The 19,561-nt window shown below is 47.5% G+C and overlaps 1 protein-coding gene across 2 annotated transcripts in view; it reads right to left on the reverse strand.

Annotated features, from left to right (window-relative positions):
- Nucleotides 1-19,561, reverse strand: part of CAPZB (capping actin protein of muscle Z-line subunit beta) — a 79,416-nt gene that overhangs the window by 21,608 nt on the left and 38,247 nt on the right. For both annotated transcript variants that reach the window (XM_070759474.1, XM_070759475.1), the window contains exons 3-4: nt 8,362-8,483; nt 4,330-4,443 (exon numbers count right to left, since the gene is read on the reverse strand). In XM_070759474.1, the coding sequence (XP_070615575.1) occupies nt 4,330-4,443; nt 8,362-8,483 (236 nt within the window). The remainder of the gene's footprint in view (nt 1-4,329; nt 4,444-8,361; nt 8,484-19,561) is intronic.

The following is a 19,561-nucleotide window of genomic DNA, read 5'->3' on the forward strand; positions in this document are numbered from 1 at the left end:
CCATTGGATCTTCTCAGGAGCCTCCTCCAACTCGATGCCCAAAGTCTTTGATTCTCTTCCTCTCCTGGTTCTTCAAACTCCAACTTAGGCTTCCAAAGAAGGCCACAGGGAATAACGCAGGATTCTGATCTTCAGGGGAGGAAGCCAACTTGAAAAAAAAAGGCCGGCCTAAAAATGACAATCTACTTAATGCCCCACACAAACAGGGCAGCCAAATAAACCACAACCAAGAAGTTCCAAAGTCTCTATGATCAAAACATGGATACGGGGCCTATTTTAATGCAACTGCCTCCAGAAACATGGCTTTGTTGTTTCAACAATGCTGCAACTTGGGTTCTTATTTATGCTCCAATTCCCCCTTTTTTGGCAACGGCCGACCCTCATGTTCTAGGGCAAGTGCCAAAGAACTGTGCAAATGAGCTGTTCACATGTATCCCTTCGCTGTTACAATGCAATCTTTTTCTCTTTTTTTTAAAGGTAAAATTGACTGCATTTTGCCATGAACTAATTATCTGTTTTCACAATTTACCCGGTCAGATCTGAGGACGATTAAAATTCTCAGCGATGCTGGCTCCTGCAGATTCAGGGAAAGGGAGGGGGTGAAATGTCACCCCCTATAAATAGAATTTAAATAGAAAAGTATCCTCCATAGGGCTCCCATTAAAGAGAATTTAAATATATATATATATTAGGTCAGTGTTTCCCAACCTTTTTTGAGCCGCGGGACATTATTCATATTTTCAAAATCCTGGGGAACACTGAACAGGGGAGGGGGCCACGGGGGGGCTAAAGAAAAGTTTGGACAAAAAAAATATCTCTTCCTCCATTTCACTCTATTTCTCCCTCCCTCTTTCTCTCTCTTCCTTCCTTCCCTTCTTTCTCTCTCTCCATCCCTCTTTCTTTCTTCCTCTCTTTTGCTCTCTTTCTCTCTCCCTCCTTCCCTCCCTCTTTGTCTTTCTCTCTCCCTTACTCTCTCTCTGCCTCTCTTGCTATCTCTCTTTCATTCTCTCTCTTTCCCTCTCTTTCTCTGTCTCTCTTGCTATGTCTCTTTCTCTCTCTATCTCTTTCTCTCTCTCTCTTTCTCTGTCTCTCTCTGTCTCTCTTGCTATCTCTCTCTCTCTCTCTTTCTCTGTCTCTCTTGCTATCTCTTTCTTTCTCTCTCTCTCTGTCTCTCTTTCTCTCTCTCTTTCTCTCTCTTTCTGTGTCTCTTGCTATCTCTCTTTCTTTCTCGCTCTCTATCTTTCTCTCTCTCTCTGTCTCTCTTGCTATCTCTTTCTCTCTCTCTCTCTTTCTATCTCTTTCTCTCTCTCTCTCTCTCTCTTGCTATCTCTTTCTTTCTTTTTCTCTCTCTTGCTATGTCTCTCTTTCTCTCTCTCTCGGGCGGGGGGTGGGGGCTCCTCCATTTCACTCTATTTCTCCCTCCCTCTTTCCTCCCTCCCTCTTTCCATTGTATCTCTCCCTCCCTCTTTCCTTTCTATCTCTCCCTCCCTCTTTCCTCCCTCCCTCTTTCCTTTCTATCTATTTTCTTTCTATCTCTCCCTCCCTCTTTCCATTGTATCTCTCCCTCCCTCTTTCCTCCCTCCCTCTTTCCTTTCTATCTCTTTCCTTTCTATCTCTCCCTCCCTCTTTCCTCCCTCCCTCTTTCCTTTCTATCTATTTTCTTTCTATCTCTCCCTCCCTCTTTCCATTGTATCTCTCCCTCCCTCTTTCCTCCCTCCCTCTTTCCTTTCTATCTCTCCCTCCCTCTTTCCTCCCTCCCTCTTTCCTTTCTATCTCTTTTCTTTCTATCTCTCCCTCCCTCTTTCCTTTCTATCTCTCCCTCCCTCTTTCCTTTCTATCCTTCTCTCTGTCCCTCAGCAGCGGCAAAGAAGAAGGAAGGCAGGCTGCAGAGGGCACCGAGGACAAGAGCGCTCGCTCGCTCCCTCGCCCTCTGACTTCCCTCCCTCGCTGCTGAAGGGACGAGCGCGGGCACGAGCGCGCGCATGGGCCCGTTGCAAGAAGTTTTTGTTTGTTTGTTTTTTCCTTCCCCCGGCTCACGGGAGAGAGAGAGAGAGAAAGAAAGAGCGCAGCCATGGAAAGCGGCCTCGAGCCGAGTGCGAACTGCAGGATGCGGCAAAGGACTCCTTGCCAACCAAAAAGGGAGTGGGGGTGGTGAAGGCAAAGCCTGGGAGGCGGGGAAGGGAAGAGCGGGAGACCCCCAGACAGAACGGCTGAGGGGAAGGAAAGACGGAAGGAGGGAGGGACTGAGAAGCGAAGCCAGGGAGGGCTGAGAGAAAAGGGGAGCGGCAAAAGCGCTCCCAGCCAGGGGGCTGCGAGAGAGGGCATTCTCCGTCCATTTCGGGAAAGCCCGCCCCGGCACCCACAGCGCCCCGCCCAGCTGGAGCTTCCCTAGGAGCTCTGCGGCACACCTGGCTGTGTCTCGCGGCACACTAGTGTGCCGCGGCACACCGGTTGGGAAACGCTGTATTAGGTCATCCTCTAAAATACCAGGAGCGCCTCAAGGGGCAAACAGAGAGGAAAGTAAGGAGATTAGCAACAAGAGAACTAAGGCCTACAGTCAGCAACCCAAAGACAACAGCAAAGGGCTCCTGGGAGTTGTAGTTCCATGCAGCTGGTGTGTGTGTGAGAGAGAGAGAGGGGGGGGGGAAGGGAAGAGAGACAGACAGACAGACAGAGGGAGAAAGAAAGAGAGAGACAGGGAGGGGGAGACAGAGAGAGAGAAAGAGGGGGAGAGACAGCGGGAAAGAGAGGGAGAGGGAGAGAAAGAGGGAGAAACAGAGACACAGAGACAAAGAGAGAAAGAAAGAGGGAGAGGCAGAGAGGCAGTGTAAGAGAGAAAGAAAAAGAGGGAGAGAAAAAAAGAGAGGGAGAAAGAGACAGAGACACACAGAGAGAGAAAGAAAGAGAGGGGAGGAGAAAGACAGAGAGAGAGAGAAAGAAAGAGAGAGAGAGAGAAAGAAAGAAAGAAAGAAAGAAAGAAAGAAAGAAAGAGGGAGAGGGGGAGAGAGAGAGATTAGGAAAGACACTAAGTGAACATGATACAACTCTTTGGCCCTAGTGTTGGAGAACACCAAACCAGCTAGACAAGAGTCTCCCATTGAAAAGCTCAATTCACTACAGGCACTTCCTGGACTCACAAAAGTTCATTCAGTGACCATTCAAAGTTGTGACACCAGTAGGAAAAAAAGTGGCTTATGACCATTTTTCACACGACAGTAGCAGATTGTGATGAGAGAGAGAGAAATTAGTTAGGTAGATAAGTAGGTAGGTAGAGAGAGACAGACAGACAGACAGACAGACAGACAGACAGACAGACAGATGATAGAGATGTGGTATAGAAAGTATAAGAAGGGACACCGGCAGTAATGGGATCGGGGCTCCAGTAGCGGAAATGGAGATATGCACGCATCTCCGTGGCCCCAACGCATGCACGTGGGTTTGCCCATGGCGGGGGTGGGTTTGAAACCTTGATGAATAGGAAATGGCCTTCCATCCATTGCACGCAGCTGGTGATAAAGGCGGTTTATTTCTCTTGAGACATTCCAAACCTGTGGCAGCAGGTTCCTTCCTGTAACTTAAGACTGGCTTAAGTTTTGGCTCGGTTGGTTTACAATGCCCTAAGTGGGGGAGGACTGGAATGGCTGCCTGGGGAAAGGGCTGAGTGTTCCTTCTACAGAAAGATCTGCGGAATTCTGAACTAGGATTAGACTCATTCAGGGAAAGGTTAAGAGGGAAAGAGAGAGGAAGTAAGAAAGGGAGGAGAGAAGGAGAAAGAAAGGGGAGGAGGAGAGGGAGGGAGAGGGAGGGGAGTGCAAAGAAAGGAGGAAAAAACCCAGACTGATAAAATAGCACTATAAATAGGTGCAAAAATAGGATATTGATTTATGACTGATCGGATAGAAGTGTATAATTATGTATGTTTTGATATGACTTATGGTATAGCCATGGATGTATAGATGGAAATGGTGGTGGTGGGGGAATTAAAAAATGATATTTTTTTCATTTCCTTTTTTCTTTCTTCTTTGTATTGTTTCTTTTTTAAATATAAATAACTTAATAAAAAAATTTAAAAAGGTCAAGAGTGGAGAAAAAAATAAAAAAACTTTAAGAAAGAAAAAAGAAGGAAGGAAGGAAGGAAGGAAGGAAGGAAGGAAGGAAGGAAGGAAGGAAGGAAGGAAGGAAGATCAGCAGGCTTATAAGGAGGCCTCTTTGTGGGCGGGGAAAATCTTGCTCCCTAAAATGTTTCAGAGAATGTACCTACCCTGCCCCCCACCGCCCCACTTTTAACCATCCACACCCCACTACCACCAAAGAAGGAGTCAAACATACAAGTCTCTGTACTGGTCGAAGGCGTTGTTGGCCTCCACCTCGAGCTTCCGCAGGCGAGCGGAAGGCATGGCGCCATCTTCCAAGGGAGGGTCATATTTGTTGCTCCAGGGTGACCTGTGGGAGGAGGAAGGGGAGGGGGGTTGGGAAAAAAAATCCCTATGATTTTCCTCCGAAGTCAAAAGAGTCCTGTGCCCCCCACCCCACCCCGCAGTTGTGAGGAGAACTGGTAGGGGGAACAGACACAGTGGAGATTACTTGGCAGGCAAGGGAGGTCTAGGGTCCAGCCTACGTGTGCAAGAGGTTGGGAAGAAAAGCATTCGAGCAGTGGTTCTCAACCTGGGGGTTGGAACCCCTTTGGGGGTTGAATGGCCGTTTCACAGGGGTTGCCTAAGATGAGCATGGGGAACAGACAAATTTCCTATGGGTGTTAGGAACTAAAGCTTCTATTCTGGCACCTTGGAACCTATTTTTACAATCCAACCAATCAGGCGTTGACAGTGGGGGTGTCCGTCTGACCTTCCTGCTAATCAGCTTCATGCTCTGTTGGGAGAATTGGCGCTAGGCTTATGGTTGAAGGCCACCACAACAGAGGACCTGTATTAAGGGGTCGCGGCATTAGAAAGGTTGAGAACCACTGCATTAAAGCAACCCACCCCGACCAGATGGGGGAGGAGGAGGAGGGAGGCCTGCAGCAAAGAAAATGGGACTCCCACCCCAGAATATTGCAGGCAATCCCTCTTCTGACGCATCTTCCATTAAAATTCAGAGCATGGGACAGGGAAGGGACGAAGGGCAAACAGAAAAAATTACACACACACACACACAAATCCTCTTTCCCACAATCTGTCAGCATTGAGGGCACCCTCCACATTTCATGTTGACGGCCCCTGATGGGTCTCAGCAGCTCTATTGTCCTTGGATTCTTATTTTTGTTTTTACACATTTCTTTATGGATTTTTCAAACTTTAAAAATCACAATAAATCTTTAAGCAGTTCCATATCTTCTCATTTACATTGATTTCATATTAACGCAATACAATATTTCCAATATCCTATGTTCTTGTTTTGTTTCACTTTTTCATTTTCCATCGTCAATCCACTGATACCAGTTTTCCCATACTTCATATTAGTCTGAATCTTTTTGTTCTCTTAATTCTATTAGTTAATTTATCCATTTTTGCACAGTCATAGATTTTCATTTATTGTTAAAAATTTTCAGTGGGTGGGTTTGAGTTCTTCCAACACTGTCCTTACGCCAGTCTGGTATTTAATGGTTTTACTGTATTGATTTTTAAATATTCTAAGTACTGTATATGATAATTTTAAAAATCTTTGAATGTACAGAACTGGACAAGGTAACACTGGAACGGAAGAAGAAAGATGAAGGGAACTTCTACGAGGTCTGGAACATATTTTACGAATGGTTAGTAATAGTAGGAAGCTGAATATAATGAAATTTAAATATTTTTATTGCCTAATAGTCAATTATATATTAAACTATATATATATTATATAGCCTGAGGATGATGAGTGGGACCTCATCGAAACATCACCAGAAATCTTTGAAACTTACACAGGAAGAAACCCGAATATGCCAAGAAATAAGGGATTACAGTTTAGCTGTCACTATAGACAGCATTTGTGGGGGGGTTTTGTGTGTGTTATCTTAGTCATATTGTTTGTAAAGTTTGTGTTTTATTTTCCTTTTCTATATTGTTTTTATTAAAAAATATTCCAAGTAACAGGAGTTCCAGGGTAAATTCTATTGTTAATTCTGTTATTTCTTGTAACCAGTTATGTATTTTTGTCCAGTAGTTCCTCGCTTCGGGATATAATCACCACATTATTTTTGCTTTTAACCAAGCTTCCAGCTCCATAGATGTTCCAGCTTTTTTAATCAGCTGTGTATGCTTGGGCTTTTTGATGGTTTTGGCTGTTCTTGGGTGGATCTCACAGCGGAGACTACATTAAAATCCACATTTTTAAAAGAAACATAGAAACATAGAAGATTGATGGCAGAAAAAGACCTCATGGTCCATCTAATCTGTCCTTATACTATTTCCTGTATTTTATCTTAGGATGGATGTATGTTTATCCCAGTTACTGTAGATTTACCAACCACATCTGCTGGAAGTTTGTTCCAAGCATCTATTACTCTTTCAGTAAAATATTTTCTCACATTGCTTCTAATCTTTCCCCCAACTAACCTCAGATTGAGCCCCTTGTTGTTGTGTTCACTTTTCTATTAAAACACTTCCCCTCCTGAACCTTATTTAACCATTGAACATATTTAAATGTTTCTATATTTAAAAGGATTAGGAGGCCAAATAATTTGCTTTTCTTTATTGCAGCATTCGTTAGGGGCAGGGAGTTAATGTTTTGACGCTTAAGAATGCCCATTTGTAACTGGACACAGGGGAGCGCTGATAAGGGGCTTGTGTTCAGCACTATCCCATCACCTTTAATCAGGTAGAGAGGTGCAGGTAGCAAAAGGTTGTGTCTGTCTGTCTGTCTATTTATTTATTTGGATTTCTATGCCACCCTTCTCCGTAGACTCAGGGCGGCTAGAGGGGTGTTGTTCTGGCCTGCAGAATACACACACACACGCATGCGCGCACACAAACTTACTCCTCATAAAAAGAACGCAGTAATTTTATCCACCAGAAACCCACTACCTACATACACACACACACCTCCCAAAAGTGTTTTTATAGCAAGCAAGTGCTGAAGACACATTTCAGGGAGGTGTTCTGGGGAAAGGCAGATGGGAGCATACACACACACACACACCAACCACTTTGGGCTCTCTGGTTTCTGTTGCAGTAAAGTCTTATCAAACAGGCTCTTGGAAGATGCACACACACAAACAAACACACACACGCAAAAGGAGAATTAAAGGCGAGCAGGTTGTAGGAGCGCTTGGAGGATTTTTATATCAATGAGGCTGGCCTTCGTCCTACGGAGGCTGCAGCTACTTGACTTTCCCCAGATGTGATAGAGGGATGCAATTGCAATAGCATTTAGACTTATATACCACTTCAGGGCACTTGACAGCCCTCTCTAAGCGGTTTACAGAGAGTCAGCCTATTGGCCCCAATGATCTGGGTCCTCATTTTACCCACCTTGGAAGGATGGAAGTCTGAGTCAACCTTGAACCTACTGAGAGTCCATCTGACAAACTGCTGGTGGCCGGTGATCAGCAGGAGTTGACAGTACTGCACTCTGACCAGTGTGCCAACAAGGCACCGAGAGGGGGGGGGGGGGCAGGGCCTGTCTGGCCCAGGGTGTGGTGGAGTTACACTAACTTATTAGATGAGAGCTCGCTGACCTCTGGTGTGAAGTGAATACAGCACAGGGGATTTCTGAATTTTAACAAGCATTTGTTTCTGAACGTTTGAAGTCGCACCTCCACTTGGGGAAAGGGGGGGACCGTTTTTCAGAGTTACGACCGTTGCAGCCGTTGCCACCTGATCAAAATTCAGATGATCTGAGTAACTGATTCATACTTATGATGATCGCCAAGTCCCCTGGGTTGTGGTGGATCTACTTTTTTGGGGAATCTCAGGAGAAGCCAGATAGACTTAACAAGCGTGTAACTAGCTTCAACAAAGACAGGGATTCATCTTAATGACTGTGGTGAAGGAAGGTCGTAAAACGAGGAGGAAAGCTGGCTTAATTGTCTCCCTTGGTGACAGAAATGTGTTACTAGTAGAAGATTTTTCACCAGGGATCTTGTCTCATCTCCGGAAAACTCCTACACCCGCGAACCCACCAATTAACGACAGGGTTTCGCAGCAATTGAACCTGGCATCCTCCGGGTTGCAATTGAGCCTGGAACCTACCTTGCGAAGGCAGACAATTTGTTCAGTGAGTTTTGCCCTGCATTTACAACCTTTTTCTCGCCACTGTTACGATGCAAATCGCTGCATTTGTTAAGTTAGCCACAAGTTGTCGTTGTTGCTATTAAACGGAAACCGGCTTCTTCATTGACTTGGCGTTAGTCGGATGCTGTGGAGAGGAAAGAAAACTCACCTGTAGGAATCGCCATCCCGGTTATAATCACACAGGAGGTAGTCCTTGCCTACCACTTTGTCCCGAGCGATCTTCAGAGGCTGGTCCACCGAGGAAAGGAGGTCTTCACAAAGGCTGGGAACCTGAGGAAGAGGAGGGAAGGGGAGACAGGAACAAGCAGTCAGGACATCACTCTTGAGCTGGGTTTCACCTCCACCACCTTCGGCCCCATCCAGCTAAGGCAGGGGTGTCAAACTCAAGGCCCTGGGGGCCGGATCCAGCCTGGGGGGTGCTTAGAACTGGACCGCCTTGGAAACAGCGAAGGACTGGCCCACAGTGCCTCTGCCAGTGAAAACGGAGCTCGGTAGGGCCATGAGTGGGCTCCCCCCTCCCCCGGGGCCTGTTTCACTGGCAGAGGACTGCAGGAGGCCCTGGCAGCTGAAAACAGAGCTAAGGAGCCCATTTTCACTGGCAGCTTGCTGCAGGAGGCCGCTGCAGGTGAAAACGGAGCTTGGGGGCCTATTTTCACTGGCAGAGGGCTGCAGGAGGCCGTTGCAGCTGAAAATGGAACTAGGGAGTTCGCATTTGCTGGCAGAGGGCTGCAGGAGGCCGTTGCAGCTGAAAATGGAACTAGGGAGCCCGTTTTTGCTGGCAGAAGGCTGCAGGAAGACATTGCAGCTGAAAACAGATAGGGAGCTCATTTTTACTGGCAGAATTCTCAGACCACAACAGGCACACACACACACACTCATCACGAGTGAGATTGAGCTGGCCATGTCTCCCTCACCCCAACCGTCCCCGAGGTCAAACACAACCCTGATGCATCCCTCAATGAAATAGGTGTTTGACACCCCTGAGCTAAAACAATGCAGAAGATCTGCAGAGCCATCCCCTCCCTCCTCCTTTCTCCATTCAGGCCTTCCTTAGAGATCCCACTGCCCTCCTATTGTGATGTTTGAAAGACAAGCTGCTTTGTCTTTATGGTGTCAGCCTCCCAAACACTTGTGGGAGAAAAAATGGTCTGGTTTGGTTTAAAAAAATGGAGCGTCTCACAGTAGACAGGGCTGGCTTTTTTGATGTGGTTAGGGCTACTATTCTGGACTGCTCTTATCTAAAGTGGGTTTTCAGGTTGGGCTTTGATCTCCGCTTTTGAGGGGATGACAAAAGACAGATAAAAATGTGTTTTCTTTCAATGAGGTACAGGAGAGATTTAGCAAATGGCAATTTTTCCATAAAAGACAGCCGAGCAATGCCATTCCCCTCCCCCACTCCTAATTCATACACATGTTCATAAAACTTTCCCACCAAGGGGAAAATAGACTATTCAGTCTTTTTCATTGATCTCACCCTTCATTCAATTAAGATGATCAACTAAGATGATCAAAGGCCTGGAGATTAAACACATATGAAGAACAGCTGCAGGTTTTGGGTCTGGCTGGTCTAGAGAAAAGAAGGACAAAGGGGGAACATGATAACACTCTTCCAGTATTTGAGGGGCTACCCCAAAGAAAAGGGATCAAATTAATATCCAAAGCACCAGAGGGCAGGACAAGAAACAATGGATGGAAATTAATCAAAGACAGAAGCAACCTGAAATTAAGGAGAAACTTCCTAACAGTGAGGACAATTAACCAGTGGAACAGCTTGCCTCCAGAAGATGTAGGGGCTCCGTCACTGGAGGCTTTTAAGAACAGACTGGAGAATCATTTGTCTGAAATGGGATAGTCTCCTGCTTGAGCAGGGGGTTGGTCTACAGTAGACCTTCAAGGTCCCTTCTAGCTCTACTCTACTTTATTCTATTCTATTCTATTATTTTTCTATTTTATTCCATTTTCTATTCTATTTTCTATTCCGTTTTCTATTCTATTTTCTAGTCTAGTCTAATCTAGTTTTATTATTTCTCTATTCTATTCCATTTTTTATTTCATTTTCTATTCCATTCCATTCTATTTTCTTTTCTATTCTATTGTATTCTATTCTCCTATTCTATTCTATTCTATTCCACCCTACCCTACCCTATTCTATTCTGGTGTGGTCTATTTTCCATTCTATTGTATATTCCATTCCCATTCTATATTCTATTCCTATTCTATTCATTGGGATATCTGATAATTGAGCTTCATTCAGGATTCATTTTCCCTTCTGTCTGTCATCTTGTGTAAAATGCTACCTTAAAAAAAACAATCCCTCACTTAGTCCAAAAAATGTCAGGCATCCTCAATCAGCATGAGCGCATAAGCCACAAGCAACTAAGGTCCCCAAATAAGGAAACGGAGACTCATTTTCTGCCAAGTCAGGAAGAAACCAATACAAAGAAAGGCCTTCCCAGGGCAGTCTGGTGGCCCCATTCCGTGGCCTTTTCAAACATCTGGAGGGAAGAATAAAATGTAAGTTCCAACAAACCACAATCACACACAGTTGCGTCTGTGGAGATTCTTACTCATCTGGGTCACGGTGATTCCCGTGGCAACTGGGCTTCCTTGGTTTTTGGAGAAAACTGGTTCTGGACCACTGGGGAAGCTTCTTGCATGAGAAGCGAAATGTAAAAAAGGCCCAAGAAAAGACGAGTCATATTTTTGGAAAAGCACCTTCGGGACACACAGGGGTTATGTACACAGACAAGGGGCAACACTCCACTCCGTCCTGTTGGCAGGGCAGGGAGGGGGGGAGTCCACCCATGTGGTCTTACACAACTCAAACCATAGGCATGTCTGCGGACACGTCGCACAGTGTCTGCTTCTTGCCAAACTTGCTGTAAAGGGGGGAATGGGGTAAGAACCTTTTTAAAAATGGTAAATATTTATAATGGAAATCTAAGAATTACTAACAGAATAAGCTGACCGTGAATGGCAGCTTCATTCCCCCCCCCCACTAGCTCATGCTCAGGGTGGAATTTAATGAGCTTTCTGGGCAACCTGCCAAATATCAGGAGTTTAAGAGGGGGGGGGGAATTACCTGTACCTTTAAAAAAGAGAGAGAGAGGTGACATTGCTGAAATAACATATGCACAGCTGAAAGAGCAAAAGGCAAGTCACTTATAGGTAAGCCTTGAGTTACTAACTCTAAAATGTAGTCTATTATTCAGCTCACCTCTCTCTCATGCTTGTAAAAGAGCTCTGTTAACTAAACGGAGAAGAGCAGCATATAAATCAAATAAATAATCTACACTAGTGTCAGGCTGAAGCCATCATTGACTTGGATGGAGACTTTGGCCTGCCACACTTGATGGTTTAGAATGTATTGTGCCGGTGCCTTGAGGCTGAGTCTGGATGGGTGTCAACAGGTTCAAACTCAACCTTGACAAGACGGAGTGGCTGTGGGTTTTGCCCCTCAAGGACAATTCCATCTGTCCATCCATTACCTTGGGGGGGGGGGGTTATTGACCCCCTCGGAGAGGGTCTGCAACTGGGGCATCCTGCTCGACCCACAGCTGACATTAGAGCACCACCTTTCGGCTGTGGCGAGGGGGGAGTTTGCCCAGGTTCTCCTGGTGCACCAGTTGCAGCCCTATTTGGGTAGGGAGGCTTGGTCACAGTCACTCATGCCCTCATCACCTCGAGGTTCGACTACTGCAATGCTCTCTACATAGGGCTACCTCTGAAGAGTGTTCGGAAACTTCAGATCGTGCAGAATGCAGCCGTGAGCGCAATCTTGGGCCTTCCCAGATATGCCCATGTCTCGTCAACACTCCGCGGCTTGCACTGGCTGACGATCAGTTTCCGGTCACAATTCAAAGTGTTATGATCTATAAAGCCCTACATGGCATCGGACCAGATTACCTCCGGGACCACCTTCTGCCGCACGAATCCCAGTGACCAATTAGGTCCCACAGAGTTGGCCTTCTCCGGGTCCCATTGACTAAACAATGTCTGGCAGGGCCCAGGGAAAGAGCCTTCTCTGTGGTGGCCCCAGTCCTCTGGAACCAGCTCCCCCTGGAGATTAGGACTGCCCCACCCTCCTTGCCTTTCGTAAACTTCTGAAAACTCATTTATGTTGCCAGGGATGGGGAAATTAATATATCCCTTAGTTATTATAATTAATATATGGTTTGTTTAAGTTGCATGACTATTTTTATAAGGGCTTTTAAATTGTTTTTTAACTATAGGATTTGTATATTGTGTATTGTCCTGTTGTGAGCCGCTCCGAGCCCTCAGAGAGGAGCGGCATACAAATCTAATATATTATTATTATTATTATTATTATTATTATTATTATTATTATTATTGCTGTGGGAACTTGGGAGGGGCTGCGGCATGAGGGATGTAGAGATGGAGCCATAAAAAATTCCTTCTAGATTCTCAAGGTCATCCTTTCTTCAGGACCTGCCCAGAAGCTGATGGGAGTAACGGACACGTTGGCAAAAGGAGACTGGTCAATGTGATGAATTTTGGGTGGTGGGAACAAGGGAATAAACTTTAAACTGGGTGGAGAAACCCCCGGGCCTTCAGATTCAGGTTTCTCACAGATGTGCCAACATGGATCTGCTAATAAATTGCAACTTTGAGGAATGCTACACCTTGGTCTCTGATTTAATTTTGGATGCTGTCTGGAACTCTGACGACTAATTTTGGATTCCAAAAAAACAAAAAAAACAAATGCAATACCTGTGCCTTTCTAGAAGGAGGAGGAGGGGGAGGAAGGGGAAGGAGGATGTGGAGGAGGAGGAGGATGTGAAGGAGAAGGAGGAGAAGAAGGAGAACATCTGAGGTGTTGTCAGAAGCCATGTCAGCATCATCTAAAAACAAGGAACGCTTCATACAGCGCCTCCATCTTATCCCGCTTTTTTAAAGAGTCGTTGAGGCCACTTGGAGGTTTAACTGTGCATTTAAAAAATGCCAGTGACAAGCAGTCTGCAAGGAGTATAAATCTTAAGACGGATTAACAAGAGCTGGAAGGGACCTTGAAGGTCATCTAGCCCAACCCCCGGCCCAAGCAGGAGACCCTACACCATTTTTGACAGGTGGCAGTCCAGTCTCTTCTTGAAAGCTCCCCATGATAGAAGCTCCCACAACTTCTGTTCCACTGGTTGTTTGCTTTCACTGTCAGAAAATTCCTCCCTATTTCTAGATTGACTCTCTCCTTGGTCAGTTTCTATCCATTATTCCTTGTCTGGCCTTCAAGTGCCTTGGAAAATAGCTTGTCTCTCTGCCCCCAACCCCCTGTCTGTGGCAGCCCCTAAACACTGCTCTCATGTCTCCCCTGGTCCTTCTCTTCCCTAGACTAGCTATGCCCAGTTCCTGCAAGCGTTCGTCATATGTTTTATCCTCCAGTCACCTACATCAGTCTGCAACATCCGTTCGGCGTTTACCGAATAAAATGCAAAGGGCAAACTGCCTGCATTCTTAACAAGCGCTTGCTAGTTTTAGGTATTCCTATTAATATTATTCTTACTAAAGTGGTAATAAAAGGGCCAGAATGGCTCCATATATAACAGTGCTTCTCAAATAGAGGGGCAGGTTCCCCGTGCGGGCACAGAGCAATGCCGGGTGGCGGGGGTGGCGTGTGACCGTAGGGAACATGTGTGGTCCTTCTTGATTGATTCCCCCGGACAGGGAGTGTTTTTCCAGTTGCACGCTGCTCCAAGCCTAGAAGAGAAGGAGTCCAGGCGGGGTGGGGTGGCTGTGTTTTCTTGTTGTTCTCAGCAGACACCCAGGTAGCCATGAACAGCATGGCAAACCTGCTGCTGGATAAGGAGGAGCATCTTCTGCAGCTGGGAAAAAGCTTCAAACGGCACCGTAAAACCTCCCTCCACACCATTTGCCCTGAGTGCCCGGCAGAGGCTGCGCTTATGGGCCAAAACATCGACTTGATTAAGCTGGCCTGGCCACATGTTCAAAAGGAGGCCCTAACCACGGTCGCCTATGCCTGCCTAACCGAAAACAGGCTCCCCTGAGTTCAGTGTTACTTACTCCCAGGTAAGTAGAGCAGCCTTCCCCAGCCAGTAGTTTGCTTGGGGAGTGTAATAGAAAACAATTGACCTGCAAAAACCTCCGATGGTGGTTGTCCTGCCTAATGGATCAAACTCATGAACCCTACAGCTGAGGAAGGCCCACCTTGGCCTCACGCCACCCCAAAACCTGAGACCACCTTCCCGTAAAGGCCCCAGGCTTTCTAAGGATGAATGAGACCACTATTTTGGCAGGGGTTTACAAAAGAAGGGCTATGCCTGAAGGGGCAGGGAGATCAAGCATAGGCAGAAAGGAAGACAAATTGAAAAGGAAAGGGGGGGAGGGGAAATGAGATTGCAATGACTAACAAGGGTTTCTTTGTCCCCCAACCGCCCGATCAGGCTATGCTAGCTAGAGTTAACGAACCAGGTATCTGGACAGAGTTTTAATTAAAAACCAAGCCATCTTTCCAGCCAAGACAAGCAGCCACCTGTGTACAGTCAGAAACCCAACACTTTTCCTGAGCAGCTGGCCGAGCCTTCGCTTCCTGCTCTAAAGGCCAATCGGATGAGTTAATATTCATGGAAACCTGTGTGGGATCGAGACAGGATGTGTGTCAAGCCGGGTCTTGGGCCTGATAGCCGGCCGTGGGAACTTGTCAGTTTTTCCGGACTCCGGGGAGGAGATTTAATTTGTGCTTCTGGATTTTCGTTCGGGTCAATATGGGCAATGAAGTCCCCGCTGCGTCTCGGCCTGGATGCCGGAGAGAAAAACCACATAACACTCAAGGCCAGAGGATGGAACTTGGGTGGACAAGAACGGCAGAAGAGCTACAGAGCTCGGTGGCCTTCTGTTGCTCTTCAGACCTTCAAAGTAGAACAAGTATGAATCGAGGTGGCGCAGCAGGTAGAGTGCAGTACTGCAGACCATTGAAGCTGACTGTAGATCTGCAGGTCAGCAATTCAAATCTCATCACCAACTCAAGGTTGACTCAGACTTCCATCCTTCCAAGGTGGGTAAAATGAGGACCCGGATTGTGGGGGCAATAGGCTGGCTGTGTTAAAAAGTGCTATTGCTAACATGTTGTAAGCCACCCTGAGTCTAAGGAGAAGGGCGGCATTAAAAAATTGAATAAATAAATAAATAAATACAGAAGAACAAGGGGGCACAATTTGAGGTTAGTTGGGGGAAAGATCAGGAGCAACGTGAAAAAATATTATTTTACTGAAAGAGGAGTAGATGCTTGGAACAAACTTCCAGCAGACGTGGTTAGTAAATCCACAGGAACTGAATTTAATCATGCCTGGAATAAACATAGATCCATGAAATTAAAATTACAGGAAATAGTATAAGGGCAGACTAGATGGATCATGAGGTCTTTTTCTGCCATCAGTTTTCTATGTTTCCAAGTAAAACATATGAAAAGCAGTTGCAGGAACTGATCATGGCCAGTCTGGCGAAGAGAAGGACCAGGGGTGACATGATAGCACTGTTCCAATACTAGAGGGGCTGCCATTCAGAGGAGGGTGGGGGTGAGGCTGTTTTTCTGAAGGCCAGTCAAGGAATAACAGATGGAAGCAGACCAAAGAGAGATTCAACCTGGAAATAAGGAGGAACTTTCTGACAGTGAGAGCGATCAACTATGGGAACAGAAGTTGCCTGCAGAGGTTGTGAGAGCGCCAACACTTGAGACTTTCAAAGGTAGATTGGACTGCCATTTGTCCAAAACGGTATAGGGGGGCAGTGATGGCAAACCTATGGCACGGGTGCCACAAGTGGCATACAGAACCATATCTGCTGGCACGCGAGCCACTGCCCTAGCTCAGCTCCAATGTGCATGAGTGTGCTGTTCAGCTGATTTTGCCTCGTACAGAGGCTTTGGAGGGCGTTTTTGGCTTCCAGAGTGCCTCCGGAGGGATGGGGGAGGACGTTTTTACCCTCCCCTGGCTCCAGGGAAGCCTTTGGAGCCTGGGGGAGGGGCGAAACATGAGCCTACTGGGCCCAAAAGAAGTTGAGAAACAGGCTGTTTCCAGCCTCCAGAAGGCTTCCAGGGGGACGGGGGAAGCTGTTTTCGCCCTCCCCAGGCATTGACTTATGAGTGTGGGCACTCACACATGTGTGAAAGTGCATACCCACGTTCTTTCGGCACCGGAGGAAAAAATGGTTCACCATCAATGGTGTAAAGACTCATGCTTGATTGCAGGGTTGGACTAGATCAGCGGTCCCCAAACTGCGGCCCGCTGAGGCTATTTACCCGGCCCGCAGCAGCGTGCAAGATTTTACCATATACTGTAATATACTAAGTTCCCGAATCTCCCCTCCACTCTGCTGCTGAGCGTCTGGCGGCGGCAAGGAAGAGGAAAGCCAGGGGGCGGGGAGGAAAGCACCCTATGGCAGAGCAGCAACAGTTCCTCTCCCTAAAGGCGAGAAAGAAATTGGCCAATTGCTTTCCTCCCCGCCCCCTGGCTTTCCGCCTCTTCTCCAGACACTCAGCTGCAGACGGTCTTGGTCTCTCCTGCTTTTTTTTTTTTTTTTGCATCGGTGAGGTTTGCGCGCGTTTGGGCACTTTTGGTGTTGGGGGGGGTCTGCTGCGGAGAGGGAGAGAGAGAGAGAGAAAGAGGGAGCCATAGAAAGGGAGCGAGAGAGAAAAATAAAGCAAGAAAGAGAGGGAGAGAGAGCGATAGCGGGAGAGTGCTGCTTTTTTGCTTCTTCATTGCCCCGCAGGGAGCCTGGAAGCCCTGCAAGAGCGTCTGGAGGGGGCAGTAAACAACTTATCAGGACCCCCGTGCACTAACTTGTTAACGGCCACACCGTCCCGGCCAGGCGACGGGGAGGCCCTCCCGATGCTTGCCCGCCGCCCAGGCCCCGCGCTTGGAGCCGGGGGCGACGGGCCTAGCCTCGGCTTACTTGGCCCCGGCGCGGCCGAAGCGCGGGGCGGAGTAGGCGGCGGCGGCTGCTTCAGGCCCACCCCCGAGCTGAGCTTCCTTTGGCTTCCTTCGAGGCAAAGCTGCAAAGCTCACCTGCCACCTCGAAGGAAGCCAAAGGAAGCTCAGCTCAACGAGGACCGGCTGTTGGTCCCTTGAAGCTGCCGCTGCCCACTGCAGAGATCCCTTCGCCCGAACGGAGGCGGCGACGGCGGGCTCAAGGGACCAAGAGCCGGTCTTTCTCGGCACTGAATTGTTGCAGCCTCTGAGTCCGCCTCCGGGCGAAGGGATCTCCTCGGGGAGAAAGGTAGGAAGCCAAAGGAAGCTCAGCTCAACGAGGACCAGCTGTTGGTCCCTTGAACCCGCCGCCGCCTACGTTCGGGTGAAGGGATCTCCGCAGTGGGCGTTGGTGGCGGTGGCAGCTTCAAGGGCCGGCCCTCCTTCAGCTGAGCTTCCTTTGGCTTCCTTCCTTTGGCTTCCTTCCTTTCTCCCCGAGGAGATCCCTTCACCCGGAGGCGGACTCAGAGGCTGCAACAATTCAGCGCCGAGAAAGACCGGCTCTTGGTCCCTTGAGCCCGCCGTCGCCGCCTCCGTTCGGGCGAAGGGATCTCTGCAGTGGGCAGCGGCAGCTTCAAGGGACCAACAGCCGGTCCTCGTTGAGTTGAGCTTCCTTCGGCTTCCTTCGAGGCGGCAGCTGAGCTTTGCAGTTTTGCCTCGAAGGAAGCTCAGCTCGGGGGCGGGCCTGAAGCAGCCGCCGCCGCCGCCTACTCCGCCCCGCGCTTCGGCTGCACCGGGAGCTCTGGTGGGCGCGGGGCAGCAGGGCAAGCCACGAAGGTGGCGCAGCGTGGGTCAAGCGGGAGGGCACAGCAGTAGTCGTAAGGCGGCGGTGGGGCGGTTGGCTGCAAGGCACCGGCGGCGGCGGCTTGATGTGTTGCAGGACGCCGTACATTGCTGGCGCTGCGCTGGGCATGGGGCTGGCACCTCCGTCCTGGGCCAGCCAGCGGGCCAGCGCCAGCAATGTACTGCGACCCGACGTCGGTGCCACCGTCTTGGGAGTTTCTGCTTGCAGCCGACTGCCCCGTGGCGTGTTGCAGGGCAGAAAAAGAAAGAAGAGAGGAAGGAAGAGAGAAGAAAAGGAGAGAGAGAAAGAAAGAAAGAGAGAGAAGGAGAGAAAACAAGTGAGGGGGGAGGGAATGTGAGAGAGAAAAATGAGAAAATGATGGAGGGAAAGAACAAGGGAGAGGGAAAAAAACAAATGAGAAAGAAGGGAAAAAAGGGAGAGGGAAGAGAGAAGTGGGAAGGAGGGAGGGAGCGAAAGAAGGAGAAATGGCAGGAAAAGGAAGGAAGGAAAGGAGGAAGGAAGGAAGAAGAAATGGAGGGAACAAAGAAGGAAGGAAGAATGAAATGAATGGAAGGGGCGGAGGAAGGAAGGACTTTTTTTGGGGGGGGTGTAAATTTTTTTAAATTTTTCTCAACATACATTCAACCAATACAATGTACCATCTAATTTTCCCTGAATAAAATGCGGTATTTTGTCAGTAACTAATATCAATCATCAAAAAAGTTGCAAAAGTTTTTTTTCTAATGTTGTCATCCAGGTACATACTTTTCTTTTAATTAAATTCCCTCCTTAATTTTCCTTCAAGAAGTACAACACCAATTATATTTCCAACTTATTAATCATTATGCCAAAGTGCTTCCTTCTTTCTTTATACATTTTTCATAAGTCAAGAAAACCTTCTATAGCCAATCTGATATCAACAAAACAAAATTAAAAACAAAACATAAACATGTATGAATTTCAGACTTCTTCCCCCCCTCTAAATAGTACATTCCCATTTTGTTTTTTAATGTTAAAACAAGGTATGTGCAGTGTGCATAGGGATTTGTTCATAGTTTTTTTTATAGTCCGGCCCTCCAACAGTCTGAGGGACAGTGAACTGGCCCCCTGTGTAAAAAGTTTGGGGACCCCTGGACTAGATGATCAGCAAGGTCCCTTCCAATAAATAAATAAGTAAGCAAGTAATTAAATAAATAAATAAACAATAAGCTAACTGTTGCATTTGAGAGCTTTGAAGAGGCTGACAGGCAAATTTTCTAAGGGACTCCCTTGGGGGAGGAGGAAGACCGCTAAAATGAGAATCGTAAAACTATGTGCCATAGGATGAAAAATTCAGACGCTGATGGGCTCCGCAGAAAACGATTTTCCATGCTCTGTTGACTTAAGAGGCAGAGTAGATCTGTTTGATCTTCCATGACAGCCTCCCGCCTGCGGACGCCCACCCGACGCCCATTCCAAACGCTCGGCCCTCGCTGAGACTGAACAGAACCGTCATGGAAAATGAAAGGGTCGTCTGGAAAACGGCACCTCTTCGAGCCCATTCTGGCACAGAATTATTCTGAGGCTGC

Source organism: Erythrolamprus reginae, chromosome 8 (assembly GCF_031021105.1).
Source record: "Erythrolamprus reginae isolate rEryReg1 chromosome 8, rEryReg1.hap1, whole genome shotgun sequence".
Classification (NCBI taxonomy): Eukaryota; Metazoa; Chordata; class Lepidosauria; order Squamata; family Dipsadidae; genus Erythrolamprus; species Erythrolamprus reginae.